The sequence below is a fragment of the Carassius carassius genome, chromosome 33 (genome assembly GCF_963082965.1).
Source record: "Carassius carassius chromosome 33, fCarCar2.1, whole genome shotgun sequence".
In the NCBI taxonomy this organism is placed as follows: domain Eukaryota; kingdom Metazoa; phylum Chordata; class Actinopteri; order Cypriniformes; family Cyprinidae; genus Carassius; species Carassius carassius.
The window spans coordinates 457,298-480,452 of record NC_081787.1 but is presented as its reverse complement, the minus strand read 5'-3'; the positions used below and the strand labels follow the sequence as shown (position 1 = coordinate 480,452).

The 23,155-nt window shown below is 38.5% G+C and overlaps 1 protein-coding gene across 1 annotated transcript in view; it reads left to right on the top strand.

Annotated features, from left to right (window-relative positions):
- Positions 1-23,155, top strand: part of fat4 (FAT atypical cadherin 4) — a 79,413-nt gene that overhangs the window by 43,726 nt on the left and 12,532 nt on the right. Inside the window, exons 6-9 of the mRNA XM_059521222.1 lie at positions 2,471-2,645; positions 16,381-16,561; positions 17,485-17,735; positions 17,827-22,182. Coding sequence (XP_059377205.1) covers positions 2,471-2,645; positions 16,381-16,561; positions 17,485-17,735; positions 17,827-22,182 — 4,963 coding nt within the window. The remainder of the gene's footprint in view (positions 1-2,470; positions 2,646-16,380; positions 16,562-17,484; positions 17,736-17,826; positions 22,183-23,155) is intronic.

The window sequence follows — 23,155 nt, the reverse complement described above, 5'->3', positions numbered from 1 at the left end:
GCTCGTTTGTAAACATGATTGGGGGAAACACTTCAGAAATTATTTTGGGAAAAATGCAAGCATTTATGAAACAAAATGAAATAGAAGACAAAAAATGTCAAGTGCACAGCATTTGTGTGATTTGAATTATCAAATACATTTACAATTATGCATTTTGCAGACGCTTATTCCCCAAAGTGACTCATGGAAGAGGAACTAGAGTTTTCTAGTCGGAAATCAGTCATAAAAAGCATCTGAAGTCTGATATTTGGGTCCTTCCTGGTATTCAGTGCATTTTAGACATCATAAAATGTTGAAAATCAAATCCAATTTTCAAAACAACTTTGTGTAATCATGATTGGGAGATGAAAAATATTTAAATAATTATCATAATTATGACTTTAGTGGGAAATTTTTGATAGCATTGGTTCATCTCATTAGATTGAGCAGCTTTGGTTCTACATCATTACTCATTTTTGTTTGAACATAAAGAAATGTAAGACCAAATCTCCAGCACAATGCGCAATCTTGATTGGAAATGTAACTGGAAAGGCTCGCGGCTGGAATGATAAATGCTGGGCGTGAATTGGGCTCTGGCTTCCAGCGAAGGGGGACAGAGTGTAAGTGCAGAAAGTAATATGCTACGGCTAAATGACATAATGAGGGTGGTCTCCAATGTCTGAGTCAAAACAAACCTCACCTGAGCGGGAAATGAGCTGGAGTCACGGCTCCGTCAGGTGCGCCAGCGCCCGAGTCTCACGCAAACCAACACTGAACCCAGCCGAAGCCCTTCAAAGACCAAAAGCACAGAACAAGAGCCAGCCAGTCCACACTAAATCAGAATTGTTAACTACCAGGCAACATTTTAGGTTATAAAACTGTGGTGGTGAGAATATTGTTTTGGCATGTTTCTAACAACAATCTACTTACTTTATTTTCACCCCAAGTATAATATTATCCTAAGAACATTAATATGGCCAGTTACTTGCTAATCATGCTAGCAAAATTAATTCAACATTGAACAATTCCTTTGTCAACAGTTTCCTCTGTGTCTCTCCACATCAGTCAAACTGCCTACGCTCTTCTGTCATCCGTGCCACAAGGATGCTCTATTTCTATGTGTATTTATGCTTTGATTTGAAAGAAAACAGCACATCCTTGTGGCACGGCTGACACAGAAGAGCATACGCAGCATACGGTGATATGGAGAGACACAGAGGAGACTGTTGACAAAGGAATTGTTGATTGCTTATGGTGTACTGTTGGGGAATTATGACTGTGTTTACTTGATGGTGTTTATATAATAGTATGTTGTATGCATATTTTCGCTCCATCATCTTTATGAACGGGCAGGTGGGAGTAGCAAAGCAAAGGCATTTCAAAATAAGAGTTCTGCTGTATTTCAGACTAATTAAACGTAATTATTTTAAAATAATTATATTGTTTATAAATAATTCAACGTTAAATGTCAGAATTAGTCATAAAACATTTTTTTCTGGATACTATTTTGGATTAGCATTTAATTTAGTGTAAACTCTTTTGGTTTTGAATATTTTATTTAGTTTTTTTAGTAGGTATTAATGGAGAGTGCCTAAAACCCCCTTAGTTGTTATAAATTCACTGTCAATCACGGCTTCACGGGGCTTAGTGCTTTTATAAAACGGTTATTGCATATACGTAGTAAGTATCATAGAATAAAACAGAGCAAATAAAGCATAATTATATTAATATAAACATTATTCTTAAAGGTATCTGAAGGGCCTTGAAACACAAAGCATTATTCTATGTGGTGACATAATTTCAGCTGAAACAGGAAGAGAGGGCGTGACATATCTAGCAGCCCCGCCCCCTTTTTAAAATTAGCCATTAGCTTTTTGTTTATATCTCCTCAGGCCAGAATCGTTGAGCTCGATAAAGCTGCATTTGACAGCCACAGTCTAATAGATTACCTGCTAGATTCAATATGAAACACTTAGTAAGACAAAATAGTGATCATAATCATGCTGAGACTGTGTAGTTGTAAAAGTTTTTAATATATGGCGACTTGCGAGTCATTCATATGATCCATTCACTGAACATGAAACACTACACTGTGAACAAGAGACCGATCTCAGCCGACGCTTCAGTGTCTGTTTATAGCGCAGGGGGCGGGCACTTTAGATTCTGGAGAGCATTTGATTGGTCAGAAGATTTGATGAGAAGATCAAGTACGATGTGACATCAAAAAAATAGTTGTGCCGTTTTGGCGGAAGTGACGAACTTCAAGTTTTGAGTGCTTCTATCTTCTAAATGCGTATTTTGTAGCACACTGCCTTATAGATAAACTTAAGACTAACATATTGATACTAACACCCAAAAAACTTAGATTTCATGGGGACTTTAAGCCAACAACAGCTTCGAACGCATCTCAGCCAATCAGAATCAAGGACCAGAACTATGTGTTTTATGATGTGGTATTGACTTTATTTGTGCGGTTTGTGTTGTGTGGCAGGTGCTGGCCCGTGATGATGATCTGGGCTCTAATGGTCAGATCAGTTATTCCCTGAGCAGCGGGAACGAGGCGGTAGCGTTCAGCCTCACATCCAGCGGTCAGCTGAACCTGATCCGAACGCTGGACCGGGAAACTCAGGACAAATACACACTCATCGTCACGGCACACGACGCTGGTAAGAAACTTCACTTCTGTTAATCCAGCACTACAGGCTTTCTAAGATTGTGCACAGTCAAAACACACCTTAAACATCACTGTTACACCCAATGATCTCAGCTTCCTGAACTATTTCAAAAAGTGCTGTTTTGGCTCTGTTCTTCCTCAGTGTTTCTGTCTCGTTTCCTGCACAAATATCTAAACATCCTTAAATCAGGATGCAAAATAACTCAATAGGAAGAAAATTATATTAAGTCTTATAAAAAAATATTACATAGATTTTTCAACACTATTGAAAGATGTTTTGTCTTGTTTTAATCATAAACTCACTTAACTTTGATACATTTTTCAGACAGCAGGACTTAACAACAGGGAAGATTTTCACAACTTTCACATTTAAAATCTTAGTTTATAAATATGTTATACATTCTCATATATACAATTTTGAAAAAAATAATTCTTAGAATAACATTTTCAAAACATGCTTATGATGCTATTTGTACTTAAACGTTTTTTTATAACGTTTAAATAACGTTATAATCACATCGAGAAACCTGTCAATTTTAACGTTCGCAGAATATCTAAAATAAAGTTTGAAATAACATTATATTTTGGGTGAAAATAAAGTTAGTCAAATGTTGCAAGAAACATTTCTGTTGCATTTTCACAACAAGAAAACAGCATTTTATAAACGTTTCAAAACAACGTTCCCACAACGTTTTTATAACCTATAATAGATGTTACCCGTTTCACACATTCTCCTTTTCAAGTACATATATCTTGATTTAAGAATAGATATTCACAGTAGATATTTGTACTAGAAAATATTTAGTTTTGCAGTGTGGTTGTCAGAATTTCAGTGCGGTTAATGTGTGAGAAAACATGCCTGGCTTTAATTTCACTCTTATATTTGGGATGAATTTTCATTTTTATAAGAGTTAAAACATATTTGTTAGCAGAGTTTGTGTGTTGCATGTGGTGTGCATGCTCTGTGGTTTGTGTGTAGAGTTTAGAGAAATGGAGCCATGGTTAAAAAAAAAACAACAGAAATGTGTGAGAAAACATGGCTTGGTTTTAATTCGGTCTTGATTTTGGGATGAAATATGACTCAGGTTTCACCCATATATTGTAAAGTAACTTTGTAGTAAATATGTCTGCAGTTAACCTTCAGTTGCTCTGGAGCTGATGTTAATCTGTGTGTTGTTTGGAAAGCCAAGTGTGTGTGTGTGTGTGTGTGTGTGTGTGTGTGTGTGTGTGTGCGCGCGTGTGTGTGTGTGTGTGTGTGTGTGTGTGTGCGCGTGTGTGTGCGCGTGTGTGTGTGTGTGTGCGTGTGTGTGTGTGTGTGTGTGTGTGTGTGTGTGTGTGTGTATGTGTGTGTGTGTGTGTGTGTGTGTGTGTGTGTGTGTGTGTGTGTGCGTGTGTGTTCTGGTTAACTCCAGTTCTCTGGTTAACCCGTCTCGGCCGTCTGGTGCCTGTCGTCCATTCCTCTGAGGTCACATGACCTGCTGTAATGACAGGGATTTGCTCTGGACATCGGAGAGAACTTTCAACAATAAATACTGTCCCATATCTGCCAAGAGCAGGAAACGGCTCTGGAGCGCCGAGAGCCAGTCAAACCATGACTGATGTTTTGGCCCGGACACAATCTGCAGACGTTTTTCACATTTTCTACCCCGGTTTTACTAGTAAATCTGCTGCAGTCGGGTTTAAACGTGATCAGATGTGTTCATTGTGACTCACAGTTGTGCTCTATTACACAATCAGGTACGAAAATTAACTCACTGCTGAAAAAAATGGTCTGAAATGTCCTCAAAACTCCCTGTTTTCTTCTCTAAAACCAGCCTGAGTAGATCAGTGAACCAGTTTAGGGCAGTTCAGGATGGCTGGTTTGCACCGATTAATGGAATCTGCAGCAGCATATACGTTTATCACAAATAAAGCGTGATTAATGCTGCAAATGTTTACTTGTGTTTGTCTGCTCTCTACCAAAAAGCTCCAAAGTCTCCTCCAACACTCGCGAAGCAGAAACAAACTCCCTAAACGCCGCAGAAAGAGCTCATTGTGCGCTGATAGTGAAATATGGAGCCGGAGCCGTCTGAAACGCTTTCCTGGAGCAGCCCAATGATTTTCCCATTCCTGAGTTTCCAGCAGATTTGTGATTCAGATCAGAGGAGTTTCATTGACACGTTCAGCAGACGGCGCGGAGGAAGCCATTATTCCTCAGATGGCTTTGTTCACCATGTCAACTTTAATAATCAGCTTTAGTTCCAGTTATTAAAGCTCATCCTATGGAAGCTTGTTTCTGCCACAGGATAAAAAATCTACAGTAAAAAAGCCAATTGCATGTTTTTATCTCACAATTTTGACTTTTTCTCAGAAGTGTGAGAAATACAGCCAGAATTGTAAAAAGAAAATGTCATAATTGTAAGATAAGAAGTTGCACTTACCTTGTTTATTCAATTTTTTTATTATTATGTGGCAGAAACAATTCTGGATTTCTCACAATTGCAAGTTCATATCTCATAATTCTGATTTTTTTTGCTAGAGATAAAGAATTGTATTTTTTATTTTTTTATTTAAATTGTATTTTTTAATTTTGAATCCTACAGTACACTTAATCATTTACATTTTTCCTGACGCGTACAGTATCACGTACAGTATCACGTACAGTTTCATGTACAGTATCATGTACAGTTTCACGTACAGTTTCACGTACAGTATCACGTACAGTATCACGTACAGTATCATGTACAGTATCACGTACAGTATCACGTACAGTTTCACGTACAGTATCACGTACAGTATCGTGTACAGTATCATGTACAGTATCACGTACAGTTTCACGTACAGTATCACGTACAGTATCATGTACAGTATCACGTACAGTATCACGTACAGTATCACGTACAGTATCATGTACAGTATCACGTACAGTTTCACGTACAGTATCACGTACAGTATCATGTACAGTATCACGTACAGTATCACGTACAGTATCACGTACAGTATCGTGTACAGTATCATGAACAGTTTCACGTACAGTATCACGTACAGTATCATGTACAGTTTCACGTACAGTATCACGTACAGTATCATGTACAGTTTCACGTACAGTATCACGTACAGTATCACGTACAGTATCACGTACAGTTTCACGTACAGTATCACGTACAGTATGATGTGAAAGCTACTGTCTCCAGCTTCACTTGTTCATGTCAGGAACTGAAGTATTAGACGTAATAAGTGATGTGCTCAGACAGGCCTCATGTTAAAGTCTGGCAGCAGGATTTCTGTCAGTTTTAGGATGTCTCTGTATATTTGCAGTGTTGGGAAGGTTACTTTGGAAATGTAATAGGTTACAGATTACAAGTTACCCTGTTTAAAATGTAATAGTAATGTAACTTTTTCAATTACTTTATTAAAGTAATGTAACTAATTACTTTTGAGTACTTTTTGATTACTTTTCTAAATTTGTGAAAATTAAAGAATAATAAATAAAAGCATATACATCAACTTAAATACAGTTATCTAATAAGCATGTGACGTATTCTGTGTAATAAACTCCTGAAACATTGGTGTTTTTTTTAAACTGCTGTCTCTTTGTATATGATGATAGTTTTCTCAAAATAAGTAAAATGCACATGAAGTGACACAGAACAGTTCTAGAAATTATGTTTATGTGCTCGTGTACTCCTATATTGAGGCGGCAGAGGTTGAAAACACTGCGAGCTTCAGTAGGCCTATGTGTAGTAAATAAAACCATGTCTTTGCCATTAATTTACAGGAGGGGCGGACTGGGAAAAAAAATCAGACTGGAAAATCCAAACTCATACAAACAAATTCATGGACATACTATTTTTTATCTATTTTAAATCTTTAATTTGGGGACATGCAAAATAATTAAAAGTTCTCTCCTGAACTGCACCTTCACTTCCATTTTTCTCTTCAGTCTCTTTATTTTGCCCTGTTATCCATCTCTCTCATGACTTTAATACTCAAGATTGAACAAAACTATACTTTACAATACAATACTCTACAATACTACAATATCTTTATAGAAAAATCCTAATACTGTACACGAGTCATGTTTTTCCCTTACAAAAAATTACCATGCTTTTATTAGCCTATATAAAAGTAAAATAACCTTGTTTATTTTTTATATTTTTATATATATATTTTTTTTTGCAAATGGATTTGTATTTATTTTTAAATAAATACATTTGTAAAATAATTTTCCATTTTTGGTTTTCACAGTTAAACAATAGTAACAATTTTCTCTGGATTTATAGTTAAATATTAAAATGTTAATTTTCGTAAGGGTTGTGTTGTTGTCTGTCGTAGCTCCCCCTAAACCTATAAAACAAAATCTGAATTATTTTCAGCTAAATTACTACTGTAACATTACAACTGATAATAATGATGTCCTTTATATAGTATTTTGAGTGATGACTGGTGAGCAACGTGCTGCTGCTTGATTAAATAAAAAAAAAACAAAGACAAAAAAGCAGATTAAACTGACCTGAAACCCTGAACACTAGTTCTGCTTCTCTGCTCCAGCTGTGCGCTTCCATAGTCTCTCTCTCTCTCTCTCTCTCTCGGAGAGCGCGCGAGTCATGACTAACAATTCATGACTTATTAGAGATTTAATTATCAAATGGCGGATTCGCAAATGATCGCTTTAGTACATTCGGCAGGCAATTATACAATATTGATATTAAATAGTGGGGCAAAATCGGCTGCCAGGCCACAGGGAATTGTCCCGGTTCTCCCGGTGTCCAGTCCGCGCCTGATTTCCACAGACACGGAGAATGTGCAAGTCATATATTGCATTTTTGGGGCTTAATATTCACAGACACTAGTCCATGTCATGTTTTGATTCAAGTGTACTGACCTACTTTTGATTTAGTCATCCAAAATGTGGCATATTCCGTCCGCGTTAGGCATTTCGTTTTTATGACTGGATTCTACGAACCAGACTGTGTTTCCGCATCCCGGAAATTATTAGGGCGGTATGTCTCAGAATAATCAGTGCAATTTGGGAAAGAAATCAGTTAAATCTGTATGTGGATGTGTGTAAATATTCAAATGTAATCCCCTTTGTAATCGTAAAAAATTTCATAAGTAACTGTAATTTAATTACTCATTTTTTCGTAGTAACTAATTACAGTTACTATAATTTTGTAATTAAATTACATAACGCCGTTACATGTAACTAGTTACTCCCCAACACTGTATATTTGTGATGTCACACTTTACCGAGCTCTTCTGAAATGAACGCCGCTCTCTACGTCCTAATTTTCCACTCCTATAGTCTCGACCCTTAACTTCTAGCTTTTCTTTGTCCCTAGAAATCTCCTTAATATCTTTCCATATGATCTGTGTCTCTGAAGGAAAGCTGGCAGCGCTGGGAGAGATCTTGGCAGGCTGGAGTCATTATTTGGAAATGTGTGTTTTTCTGTGGAGAGTGGCGGAGAGGCTAGCAGTAAAAAGGTGCTTTACGAGAGAAAGAGAGAGAGACAGAGAGAGAGAATCGAGGGCTTATTCTGTGCACCGAGGAAAGATGTTGGCAGAGTTTCTGAGGAAAACATGCACTGCTTGGCAAATAACTGAGAGAGAGAGAGAGACAGAGAGAGAGAGAGAGAGAGAGAGAGATCTTTAATATCTCAGTTGTTTCTCCTCAGCAGCAGAGAAATGTAATCCAGTAATCTCACACGAGTCTCATCTAGAGTTTTACTGTAGATTTATAGACAGCTGCGATTAATCAATGAGTTATCATCGTTAACTACACTGTATAACTATAAAGAAAACATTTTATTTCAGCTAGTTGCCAATGCATTATTTGATCGTTAAATGTATTAAATTTAAAATGAATAAAAACTAAACTCTCACTCACACTAGGGCTGTCAATCGATTATGATTGTCACGAGTTAACTCACGATTAATCGCAATTTAATCTCACATTACTGTACTTAAAATGAATACTTTTCAAGTTTTTAATACTCTAATTAACATAGGCATGGACAACTATGGATGCTTTATGCAGATGTATGTTTATTGTTAATATGAAACCATACTCAACATAGAGCATGAAGTCTAGACATGTTTTAAAGGTCATAGATGTTTGTCGAAGAACTTGTTCATGTCTACGAGACACATGAAAACAGATCATAGGTCCAGGTTCCCTTTACTTCTCTTTATTTTCAGACAACAGAATGATTATGAAATAGTGACTGAAACGTGACTTCATTAAGACTTCATAACCAGCTCTCCCTTCCAAGACGTTAATATGCACAAAACTGATAATCGAGTGTCGTCTGATGAAATCAAATACACATACGATAAAGACAATATCTGTGCTATGATTTCAGATATACTTGCATGTAAAATTAGAGAAGCACCATAATATGTGTTTTTATCTTGTTGCTCGTTTCATCCGTTCGCTAAACAATCCAGACACACAGAGAGAGAAAGCATGCAAGACCTCGGTCAAACAGAAAATGTGCGTTGCGTTAAACGCACGTAAAATAAAATTAGTGCCGTTAAAATGAATTTGATGTTTTAAAAGCATGATATTAACGTGTTGATTTTGACAGTCCTGAAACATAACAACGCGTCGGCTAAAGACGAAACGACAAATGAACTCGTTATAAGGTTTGACGGACAGATGGACGGTTTGGGTCTGAGTTCTAGAAGTGTTTAAAGCCCGATTCAGTTCCAGGAGGAAACAGAAAAGCTTTAAAGGAACCTCCAGTCATTAACATTCTTTATCTGCTGAACGCTGAGAAGTTACAGGGCAAACAGAGCAGCAATAGGGCCCTGAGAGTGTGTGTGTGTGTGTGTGTGTGTGTGTGTGATCCTTCTATAGGCTCATTCTAAGGGATTTGTGGCTCTTTAATAAATGTGACCAAACAGTGTGTGTGTGTGTGAATGTTGAACACTCTTTTATACGCGAGTGTTTCCCAAAGCTTCTCTTCCTCCTGCTCTCGTTCTCACGTTTCGTCTCTCGCAGCACATTAAAGCCCTCCAGATCTTTCATTTAAACGTGAAGAGCCATGAATGTGTCAGAATCGCTCGCCTTATAAAAGCTCTTTTACTTCAGCCTTTCTTTATCATTCCAGCACATGAAGTACAGCAGCCTTGAGACGTTTTCTGACACTTTTAAAACAAGCACAATGTTGCAGAAATAGTCATCTTTTTACGGTGTTTTACAGTGTTTGTAGCGTTTACATACTTCAGTTGTCTTGGTGTCTTCTTGTTTTAAATTTGAGGTAGACGTGTTCCTGAGCCTTTTCACTCTCTAAACCAGATGTCAGCACAGTTTTCAGTGTGTTTATTATTAATCTGATATGAATGTACACGTGTGGAATCACACCTCGTCTGATCAAGTGGAAACCGCTCAAATCTAATCTTCGTTTGGAAAGATGCAGATGTGTATTAATTAAGTGTTGAGATGAATTGATTTAATGCCGTTTACAGGTGTCTGAAAGCAGCTAGTCAGGGAATTATTATAATAAATTATAGAGAATTATTCTGGTAAACAAGCGAGTATTTACTGTATATATGCTATATATAATTAATATTTACATATTTTCATATAATGTAGATATAAATATGTAGATAGAATTTAATTTTATAGAATTTTTATAGATTTGATTTTATTATATGTATATTATTTTTTTTTATATTAGTTTTTTTATTAATTTTATAGAATTGTATTTATATTTGACATTTTATGTGCATATAAGTTGTATTATATTTCTTTATTTGTATTATATTATTTTTGTTCTTGTTTTATTTTATTTTATTTTTTATATATAATAAAACAAATAACAAAAATATACAAATCTATCCATGTATCTATTCATCCACACACACACACACACACACACACAATATATTTATAATTGTTTAAAAAGATTCTTGGTATGGTCAGCTTGAACTGAAATGGTGAAGTGCTACAGAAATCAATTTGATTGATTGATTGATTGACCGACTGATTGATTGATTGATTGATTGATTGATTGACCGACTGATTGACTGACTGATTGATTGATTGATTGATTGATTGATTGACCGACTGATTGATTGATTGATTGATTGATTGATTGATTGATTGACCGACTGATTGACTGACTGATTGATTGATTGATTGATTGATTGATTGATTGATTGTGAACTCTGTGATTGGTTGAGTCATCTGTTGGGCGAGAGAAGGAAGTGTTTGTCAGCTTCGAGTCTCTCCAAACACACAGTTAATAAAGCAGTAACAGGGCAACAGATCCGCTCTCGCTCAAACATCTCTTTCCCAGAGTGCACTGCAGCTTTATTGACTCTGGCTCTCGTTCTGTCCGTCTCAGAGTTTAGTTTGGAGTAAATGAACTGCCCTGTAAATTCACCCTCCATTCATCCTCACACACTCTACTGAAAACGTGAACATCTAGTTTAAGTTTTAAAACGTTTTCTCATAGCGTTTTATTTATCTTTTTATTTAACTTCATATGAAGTCTATGCTGTGTCATCATCAGAGTCGTAGTAACATATTTTTTAATATTTAAAAAAATGTTACTACAAATTAAATAAAATTGTACTAAAATATAACTTGAAAAACTTAAACTTTTTATTTCAACCATTTTACAAAGCAACATTTCTTATTTTCATAATTAAAATCTAATGTGCTATTATATATATATATATATATATATATATATATATATATATTAAACCTTAAAATAATATATATATATATATATATATATATATATATATATATATATATAATTTTTATATTTTTATTTAAATATACATTTACATCAAGGTTACTGTAGTTCAGTAAAACAAAACAAAAATTCAATTTAATAAAATTTTAATTGTTAAATATTTTTTTTTTTTATAGTTCCATACCCTCCCCCCCAAACCCAAAAAAAGAAAAAACACACAGCAAAATTACTAAAACTTTAACTAAAATGAAATATTATTTAATATTATTTTATATATTGAAAATTGAAAACTAATTCAGAATATTTACATTAGTGTGTTAGAATATCCCTATATGCACACACACACACACACACACACACACACACACGCAGCAGGTCAGTAGTTCTGTGTCTAATAAGCAGCTTACGCAGCTCCATATGTTTGTGAGAGACAGAGTTTGTGAGCTTACAGCTGTATTAAGATGCAGCACACACTTGAATGTTTTGGAGAGCGAGAAGCAGGACAGATGGAGCAGGTTTACTGCAGTCAGACGCTCGTGTCCAGATAAAGCTCTGAAGAGAGACTCCTGATCTCTGAGTGTCAGTAAGTGCACGATCAGACCCTCATCAACACTGTGAGAGACTCACTGCCAACTCCATTTCAACTGATTCAGTGAAATCAACCTTTTTTGTTTCAATTCATGTTCAGTTCAAGTAATGATTTTTTTGTATGATTTTAGTTTTGGTTAACAATGATAACCGTGGCTTGAGTGTGTTCTGAAAGAGAAACTTTGTGTCTTTGTTTTTGGATTATGGGAGGAAACGAACCTTGGTGAAGAACACGTGGAGAGATTCAGTGTGAATCATTTATCTGTCACTGTGTCCAGTGAGGAGTTTACATCACAGATAGCTTTATGAATACTGCTTTGTGTTTCTCTCTCTCTCTCACACACACACACACACACACACACACACACACACACACACACTGTCCTTCAGTTCATACTCTAATCTGAAGTCAGACGAGGACAGTGTTGAAGTGAAACTGACCTGATACGTGTGTGTGTGTGTGTGTGTGTGTGTGTGTGTGTGTGTGTGTGTGAGAGAGAGAGAGTGTTATGCGTAAGAGTGTAATTTTTTCACCTCGAAATTGAAAGAAAAAGTTTGCATACAGAAAATGAATCCAGTTTTTATAATAAGACTTTTAGAATGTTAAATTATTTTCATTTATTCTGCAGAAATTCTCATTACTCTAATGCAAGAAAAACTTCATTTAAAAACATAAACGTATTAATACAATGGTAGTTTTTGTAATGATTCACATTATGCTGATTTCTATTAAAACTGTATTAATGTACTTATTTTTACTGTAATTTGGTTAAGGAGAATAATCACTGGGAATAGTGAGAATTAAAGTTTTTTGGACGTTCGGCGACTTCTTTTGGGAAATTATGCTTGAATTTCAAATATTCGATATCCCCGATATTTTCCGATTTTACGTTGTCGACAAAATTATTCCAATAATATCGATACCAGCTATATATATATATATATATATATTCCAATATAAATACCAGCTAATATTCGATATATGACCCAACCCTACATCGCAGTACTAAGAATAAATGTCCTTCAATTTTTCTGAAATCAAGAATATTTCATGATTTCTTCTGATGTTGTCATGAACCCTGAGCTGCACACGTTCTGCTCAAGAGATTCGCTCATTTTCAATCTCTTTCGTGTGTTTAATTGGATTCATCAGTGTTCCTGTAACTGCAGTAAATATGATGATCAGACACAAACACATCTGCTGATGACTCACATCTGTTCTGAGGTTGTGAGGGATTATGGGAGCTTTTGGGTGAAAACACACACACACACACACACTTCAGTCTTACATGCAGAGGTTTCTGAAGTGAACTGAAGTTCAGTTAGTCTGTGGTTCATGTGCAGGTCTCACCCAAGGTCCTGCTTGTAAACAGGTAATGATGTCACTTCCTGTAGTCAGAGAGGAAGTGCCTCGATCTGGTCCAGCAGAATCCTGGAGAACAGGAACAATGCATCTCTGATTTCACACACAAACACTGAGAAACGCACGTTCATTTAATGTTGCTTAAACGTTACACAGGTAACACATTTAGGTTCTAAAAACATTGTGGGAACATTGTTTTGAAATGTTCTCAAATCATTCAATAGTAATATTCAAATAATGATCGCAAAACAATCAGATGACACAGTAAAAAATGTTTTGAAATTAAATCTGTTTATGTCTAGAGAGAGTTTTTGTCTTTAAACAGTTTGAAAACTCATTTTGTTTTCATAAAGTGATGCATTTCTTAGTAAAACATGATTTTTCAATGAGCTCGCTTTAAGAAAAGGATTAGCCAGTACATTTTCCGTTCATTTTTACATATGGGACTAGTCAATGCATAATTCAAAAGACAGGTAAAAACTTGTGAATAACCAATATGGAAAATTAAATTCCTTCATAATAACAGGGTCGATTGTGGCTGGATTTCAGAAAGACTTTCCTAAGAGTGTCGTTGATGTTGAAAATGTGTGGTTTTGCAGTATTTATGTGTGACAGAAGAGTAAATGGTTTGAAATTGTTTGTCATGCAGCTGGACGTAATAAATCTGAGACAGACAGATGAAGAGAGATTTAGTTGTGCAGGAACACAGATCTGAACTGATCACATTAACAGGATCAGACGTCTGATTAGTGTTGAGTTATAGAGTCCTGTCACGTTCACACACACCTGTGTCTTAGTGTGTGTGTGTGTGTGTGTGTGTGTGTGTGAGTGTGTGTGTGCGTGTGTGTGTGTGTGTGTGTGTGAGTGTGTGTGCGTGTGTGTGTGTGTGTGTGTGTGTGTGTGTGTGTGTGTGTGCGTGTGTGTGTGTGTGTGTGTGTGAGTGTGTGTGTGTGTGCGAGTGTGTGTGTGTGTGTGCGAGTGTGTGTGTGTGTGTGCGTGTGTGTGTGTGTGCGAGTGTGTGTGTGTGTGTGTGTGTGTGTGTGCGAGTGTGTGTGTGTGTGTGTGTGTGTGTGTGCGTGCGTGTTAGGCTTTTATATGCAAATGAGGACAATTATGTTAATGAGGTCATGGTTATGAATTTTTGGGTTACATTTTACAATAACATTCTATTTTTTATACTAGTTAACTTTAAGTATTATTAAATAGCATTAGGAAATGTCAACATTTACTAATGTATTTTTAAAACTAAAAGTTATATATCTGTTAAAACTGATTAATGGACCTGTATTACATTGCCTAAAAAGTAACTTTTTTTTTTTTTAAGTTCATGTTAATTTCATCATTTACTAATATTAATGCTTTTTTCCCTCTTTGTTTTAAGTCACTTTGAATAAAAGCGTCTATTAAACGCATAAATGTAACTGTAGATGTAATGCTTTAATGTTAACTGATTTTAATATTTAATGCACTCACATTAACAAACAGAAACGGAGATGAATAAATGCTGTAAGAAATGTATTGGTCATTGTTAGTTCATGTGAGCTAATGCATTAAATAATACATTTCTTCAGAATTGCTTGAAAAATATTTAGATATTTAAACAAAGTCAGAAACACTAGTTAAACTCGTTTTTAATAGAATGTGCAAAGTTTTTGCATTCACAGCTGTCAACTGAACATAATTTCATAATACTATAATTTTTTTTTTCAGTTTTCTATTAGGGTTTGGTTACAGTACTTATAACAGTACATAAAATATACAGAATACACAATATAACAATACAAATCTGTGCAATGTCTCTATTTAGATAAAGTGTGCAACATTAAACAGAATAGTTTAGGTCTTAAACTGTGTATCAGACACACGTCACAGTGTTTAAGCTCTGAATGAGACACGTTTCCTTGTGCTCATCAGATAAATGCTAATCTGACACCATGCTAATCTCTTTTTCTTTGCAGTGAGGATGAGGCGATTAAAGCGTGTGCTAGCATCTTATTAGCATGTGTTATTAGTTACACTAATCTGCTGGAGGCCTGCAGGAACAACACGCTCTGAAAAACGCCTCAGATTGCTTGCAGGCGAGGGGGAAATCTGCAGCCATTTTTCTTCTCTCTGCCTTTTGTTTTTACGAGCAGGATTTTCTGCTGCGGCGTAGAAGCGTACGATGTTATCAGAGGCTGAATTTATGCACGGAGAAAATTCATGTTAATCACATTCATTTGCTGCGAGAGGGGGCAGATGTTTGAATCACTTTACTTCTCTGTGTTTCTTGTCATCTGCTATTGATTTAGCACGCTCCCCTCAGACCCATCAGGCCGCTTCTCATCACTGCGGCTTGATTTTCGCTGAAAATAGCATTCTTTCTGCCGTGTGCCTCACTGTTTTAAACAGCAGGATTACATCTGTAAACCGTGCTGCCCCCTGCAACGATCCCAATATATATTTAAACATTCCTGAGTGTTAGAGGCACGCGGTGAGTCAGAGATTAGCGCTGGACAGGAGCGCAGACAGATGGCTCCGACTCCAGCTCAGGATTTCAGCAGAGATGCTTTGGATTGAGAAGTTAATCTGTGCTGCTAGAATATCAAACCATCTGTGTTTAATGAGTTAAGAGCGTCCGAACTCAACTTGCCACACCTGCCAAAGGCCAGTGATTCTTATCAGTCATCAAACTGTGTTTTTATTCATAAAACACAGTTCATATATTTAGATCTTTTCTAAAGACTTATTTTTCTAGGTTAGCCTTTTTTTTCTCTCATGCATGTTGCTCTTTTATTTTAGTATCATTGAGATACTATTAAGCTGAATTAATATTTTAAATTCTATTTTAATTTTAATTTAATTTTTTGGGAGATGTTTGTGTGTCATTGATTTAAATCTCTCATTTGTTTACATCAGTGAGTATCATTCTTAGTCCATATATGTTAGCTACCAGCCAACTGGTGCATAATGTTGTATTATTCACTTTCCAAAGCCAATTTTTCACTGTCGGCACTTAGCGATTGTTAATTCTGGACCCTGGAATTAAGTCATGTACTGCTTCACACTCATATATAGATTAACTTATTTTTCTCCTGTGTTTGTAGGAACGCCATCTTTGAGCAGTTCTGGTACTGTGATGGTGCTGGTTGGTGATGAGAATGATAATATTCCATCATTCAGCTCAATGTCTTTCCACACAACCATTCCTGAAAATGCGCCCACTGGAACGGATGTCCTATTGCTCAACAGCTCAGATTCAGACGTGGGACTCAATGGAGTGATCAGGTACAACACAAAAACTAAATACTGTAGATTTGTCAGCCAATTTAATTTGTTTTAATGTGTTTTGCAATTTTGTCTTCAAACGATCAGTGACGCACACACACAAACACATAGCACTACCTGTTCATCATGTTTCTCGAAAGTGCCCCTGCATGAGCTCTATGGGGGCAACATGCTCCACTTTCTCAAAAACATGCTAATGAGGATGATAATGAAGTATGACAGACAGATCAGAGCCCTGTGGGGGGCAGCGGGAAAGTGAAGGGCTTCAGTTCTTAATTCACAGAACCAGCTTCATGCATCAATACGACATCATAATTCTCACCGATCATGAACTGGCGTGAGGTGGATGATGCGTGACTGTGGATGGTAAAGTGTTGTCATCTCGCAAGGGTTTGTTTTTCACATTTTGTTCTGTAATTTGTGGAATTCCCGTCTCACCGACACATGCACACAGTGAAGTTGTCATGTGTGCATGTTACTGTCAGAACGAGTTTGTGTCACAGGCCCCGAAAGTGAACCTCGTTGAAACTCAAAGCAGCATGGGAACGGCTCGAATGGGGTGTTTTTGATCAGGACTGGTTCACTGATGCACAGCTGAGAAAACATGCTGCGGGAAATCTGAAAGTATCTGAAAGATGAATTAAGAATTAATATTACTGCTTCCCATTTGATAAGATACTGGGCGAACAAAGTTCTGAATTCTTGCTAATGAGGAATTTGTGTTGGGGCAGGTGCTGACACTGTACCACACCAAAACATGCAGCTTTCCTGTATCTCAAATGGTTGAACATGAAGCAATAGCAATGCTAAGGTCATAAGTTTGATTCCCAGGGACAGCGAGCACTGATGTGTGTGGGTGGTTGACAAATAGCATTGTTTGGTCTCCATGCATGAATTTAATCTGTTGTGTTTGTGATTTACAGTTACAGTCTCAGTGGTGGGGATGGTCAGTTCTCCATCAACCCATCCACAGGCCTGATAATCACCAGCTCTTTGCTGGACCGAGAGGCACGGGCGAGTTACCAGCTGCTGGTGGTGGCCATGGACGGTGGACAGCCCACTCCACTCTCCAGCTCTGCCACAGTGTCTGTGGTTGTGGCTGACGTCAACGATAACCCTCCAAGGTTTCACCATCATCCATATGTTACGCACATACCTGCTTCTACTTCCACAGGTGCGTCTTCTGTGACAGGGGTTAATGGTTTCATTGGGTTGTTGTCTGTCTTATCAGCATCTAATCACTTCTGTTCTGTTTTTTTTTTAAGGCTCACTGGTCTTTGCCGTCACAGTAACAGATGAAGATTCTGGCTCAAATGCCCAACTTCACTATTCGCTCACCGGACGTAATTCAGAAAAGTTCAAGATAGACCCAATCAGAGGCGCCATCACTGCTAATGAAAAACTCACTGGGAGTTCAGAGGTCACCTTCACGGTCCACGTAAAAGATGGAGGCACCAACCCCAAAACAGACAGCACAACTGTTACAGTTCGCTTTGTTACTGGAGGAGACTTTCCCCATATTAGAATCAAGGAGAAAGCCTTCACCTTCCCAGAGAACCAACCCACAAACACTGTTGTGACTAAGGTGACTGGATCTTCACCCAGGGCAGGTTCTTTGTCGTACTACATTGCAAGTGGAAACCTGGATAATGCATTCCACATAGATCAACTTTCAGGAGAGCTGTCTATAAAAAAGTCTATGGACTATGAGAATATTGAGAAGTATGTCTTGTGGATAGAGGCCAGAGACCAAGGCTTTCCTCCTTATTCAGCCTATGAAAAAGTAGAGATTGCAGTTCTGGATGTTAATGACAACCATCCTACTTTTGAGCAAGATCCGTTCCATGCTGAGATTTTAGAAAACCTCCAACCTCAACGTGTGCTGATAGTATCTGCATTCGACCAGGACAGTGGACCAAATGGGCAACTGGAATATGCCATCATTGAAGGCAACAAAGAAAACAGCTTCAGCATCAACAGAGCAACTGGTGAAATCCGCACAACACGACCACTTGATCGAGAGAAGGTCGCTCAGTATTCTTTGAGAGTGAAGGCAACGGATAAAGGCAGTGCTCCTAAAAGCACGGCAGTCAAAGTCTTGATCAGTGTGCTGGATGTTAATGATAATGCTCCCAGATTCTCCAAAATCTTCAGTGCCACTGTACCTGAAAATGCACCAGTGGGCTTCACTGTTACCCGAGTAACCACCACCGATGAAGACGCAGGTGCTAACGCTATAAGCCGATACTCCATCAGTGATGCAAGTCTTCCCTTCATTATCCACCCCAGCACAGGAGACATCACCATCAGTAGACCTCTAAACAGAGAGGACACAAACCACTATATTGCCAAAGTCTCAGCACACGATTCAGGATGGACTGTTAGCACAGATGTCACAATTTTTGTTACAGATGTGAATGATAATGCTCCCAAATTTACCAAGCCGTCATATTATCTGGACTATCCTGAGCTGACAGAGGTCGGATCCATTGTGACTCAAGTCTCTGCCACAGATCCTGACGAGGGTTTCAATGGAAAAATATTTTACTTCATCAGATCTCAAACAGAGTACTTCCGAATAAATTCCAGCTCTGGTGAGATCTTTGTTAAACAGCAGCTCAGGTATCAAAACTCCAGTGGCCACAGTAACATCAATGTAAACCGTCATAGTTTCATCGTCACCGCTTCAGACCGAGGCATCAAGCCACTCATGAGCGAAACCACAGTTATCATAAATGTAGTTGACAGCAATGATAACCCACCCACATTTGAATCTTCTTTTTACTTTACTCCTGTCACTAAAAGTGTAAAGGTCGGCACCAGACTCCTCAAAGTCACAGCCCATGATCACATGGACTTTGGCCTGAACTCTGAAATAGAGTATGCAGTATCTGGAGGCAACAGTTCCAGCAAGTTCCGCTTGGATAAACAAACTGGATCGGTCACAGTAGCATCCTCGCTTACCGCAGACACAGATAAAGTTTACCTGCTTGAAATAACAGCAAGTGACAAAGGGAACCCTCCTCTGTCAGCTAAGACAAAAGTCAAAGTAGCTGTTACAGAAGAGAACCATCATACTCCAGAGTTTTCACAGAACCAAGTAACAGTTACAGTGTCTGAAGGTCTGACTGTAGGCACAGCCATCCGCACACTTTCAGCACGAGATAAAGACAAGGACAAACAAATGAATGGCCTAGTTACGTATAACATCTCCTCAGGTAATGACGATGGCTTGTTTTCAATTCACAGTCAAACAGGCGTTTTATCCCTGGCAAAGCCACTGGATTACGAAACAAAACAGAAGCATGAACTCAGAGTTTCTGCAGCAGATGGTGGGTGGATTGCCAAAACAAGCTATGTTACAGTTAATGTCCTAGTTACTGATATAAATGATAACCCTCCTGTGTTCGACCCCGTGGAGTACTTTCCAGTCGTGCAGGAAAATGTCCCCAGTGGCACTACTGTGGTAAAAATGAATGGAACTGATAAAGACTCTGGGACAAATGCTCTAATGGCATATGTCATTCAGTCATCAGACAGTGACTTGTTCATAATTGATCCCAACACAGGAATCATCACCACGCAAGGTTTTCTAGACTATGAAGCTAAACAGGTGTATCACCTTACCATCAAAGCCTTCAATGTTCCAGATGAAGAACGATGCAGCTTTGCATATGTTAACATTCAGCTGAAAGGTGCTAATGAATACGTCCCTCGTTTTGTGTCAAAGCAGTACTACTTTGAGGTCTCAGAGGCAGCACCTAAAGGCACAGTCATTGGGGAGGTGTTTGCTAGCGACAGAGACTTGGGAGAAGATGGCATAGTGTATTACTTGATTTTTGGCAGAAGCAGAAAAAGGGGTTTTAGCATTAATAAAAAGACAGGCCAGATCTATGTCTCAGGACCACTTGATCGTGAAAAAGAAGAAAAGATTTCTCTCAAAGTCTTAGCTAAGAATGAAGGAAGCATAAGAGGGGCAGATATTGATGAGGTGCTTGTGAACATCACAATTCTGGATGCCAACGATCCTCCTGTATTCACCCAGGAGCTCTATGATGTTCAGGTGAATGAAGGACTATCCCCTGGAGGCCTGGTTACATTCGTCAGTGCTGAGGATTCTGATTCTGTCCCTAGCTGGAGCAGATTCACCTATGCCATCGCTGCCAAATATGAAAAAAGTACCTTCACCATCAACCCTCAGACAGGACAGGTGTCTGTGGCTTCAGAACTGGACCGGGAAACTGTCCCTGTGTACAACCTCACCATCCTGGCAGTAGACTCGGGTACTCCAGCTGCCACCGGCAGTGCCATTTTAATTGTGACCCTGGAGGATATTAACGATAATGGACCAACTTTGGAGACTACAAGTGGGGAAGTGATGGAGAATCAGAGGGCAGGAACACCCGTGATCACACTCAGCTCAAGTGATCCAGATCTTGCACCAAATCAAGGACCGTTCTCATATAGCCTCGTTAGCACTGGAGCAGCATCCAGCTACTTCACACTCAGTCCAACTGGAGAGCTGACCACCAGCCGGGAGGTAGACCGAGAGCAGATAAGTGATTTCTACCTCTCTGTGATAATCAAAGACTCTGGTATTCCTCAGATGTCATCAACAGGAACTGTCCACATCAAAGTCAATGATCAGAATGATAATCCCTCAGAGTCTCGCTCCGTAGAGATCTACGTGCATTATTTTGGAAATATGTTCCCTGGAGGATCACTGGGGGTGGTAAAGCCACGGGATCCAGATACACATGACAAATTCCACTGTTCTCTGACTCCATCAGCAGCTGTTCTCTTTAGCATTACCACAGGAACCTGTGACCTCCGCTCAAACAGTCGCTCCACAGATGGCACATTTGATTTATCAGTGCGTAGCAACGATGGTGTCCATGATGCTGTCAACAGCCATGTGCGTGTTTTCTTTATTGGATTCAGTAATGCCACAGTGGACAACAGCATCCTGATACGTGTTATCTCTCAAAGTGCCAGTGACTTCCTTACTAATTACTACCTCAGTTTCCTGCGCATCGCCAATTCACAGCTAGCTGGATTGGGCACTGGAGTCCAAATCTATGGGGTGTTTGACCTAAACAACAGCACTTTCCTGATGGCAACTGTTAAGCGTGGTCATGGCCAGTACGTCAATCCAAGTGGAGTCGCCACTTTCTTCCAGAGCATCAAGGAGATTCTTCACAGACAAAGTGGAGTTAAGATTGACTCTGTGGACTATGATCCCTGCTCCCATAATCCATGTCAAAATGGGGGGAGCTGCAAGAGGCGGCTGGGTGTTGGCCCAGACATGAAGACGGAGGAGAGTGTACCGGTCATCCTTGTGTCAAATCGCCCCCTACAGCCATACGCTTGTAACTGCAGGCCAGGTTATGCCGGTGCCCTCTGCGAGACTGACATCGATGAGTGCCAGCCAACACCTTGCCATAATGGAGGAACTTGTCACAACTTGGTCGGTGGATTCTCTTGCTCCTGTCCAGAAGGTTTCACTGGGATGGCTTGTGAGAGGGACATCAACGAGTGCCTTTCAAACCCCTGCCAGAATGGGGCACTATGCCAGAATTACCCAGGGGGCTTTAACTGCCTATGCAAATCTGGATTTGCAGGTACAGTCTGTCATCTATTTTCTTTTACCAGTAACACAACCACAGATGTTAAGCAAGGCACATACACGCAGCTTGCACACAAGTTTGTTATCCTTTTAGGCCAAGAAAAATATTTGCTTCTAAGTAATTGGAGGGGTGTTGTAACCCAAGCATACAGTGGCCATTGCCAAAAGCAGTTTGCTGTTAGGGTCACAAACTGGGAGGTATCAGCTGTGATGCAGATCAAATTGTCATGTTTACTGTAATGAAAGTAGATGATGAGATTTTCAACCTAATAAGGACATGGCCATAAACCACCTTCAGATTTCACCTGTGCTGTGCAGTTAAACTGCTTATACTTTATTTGTACAAAGCGGTCTCTGAGTTTAAGGACCATGTGGCTTTTTTGAGTCCATTTTAAGACAGGTTAAATTTCAGAGTTTTTAAATCTGTAAAGATGACATAATTAAAAGGACTTTAAAATCAGTTGGTGTATTCAAGTATGAATCTGTCTGTGATGTTTGCCTTTGAATAAGCATGTGTGACAGCCTTAGCTTGAATCTGCTCTGTTTGGGCAGGTGTTGGCTGTAGCTTTTGGACAATGTTTTCAAAATGGAGTTGTAACAGACGTTTTGTTTCAGGCTCTGAGTCATTACAATTCTTTTTTTATTCTGATCATAACAAATGACTGCAATGTGTTCACATCGGAGGCCCCAGATAAATGGGGCTGCTAGAGAATTACACCTATTGACTTACAGTAGTGTGCATGCACTCCAGCTGAACCCCACACTTCCTGTTTTGCTAGCGGTGATTGAGTTTTCGTTCTTCATGCCATTTGTCTTAGAGCGTTACATACAGGGAGCAGAAAAGGAAAGAACTCAACTTAAGTTTATGTTATGTACAGCCATTCTGTTTTTGTCATAGTCTTCAGCATATATATGTGTTTTATATCAGCGCCTCTTTTATGGGTCTCCCAGAACCATTGCACCTGATG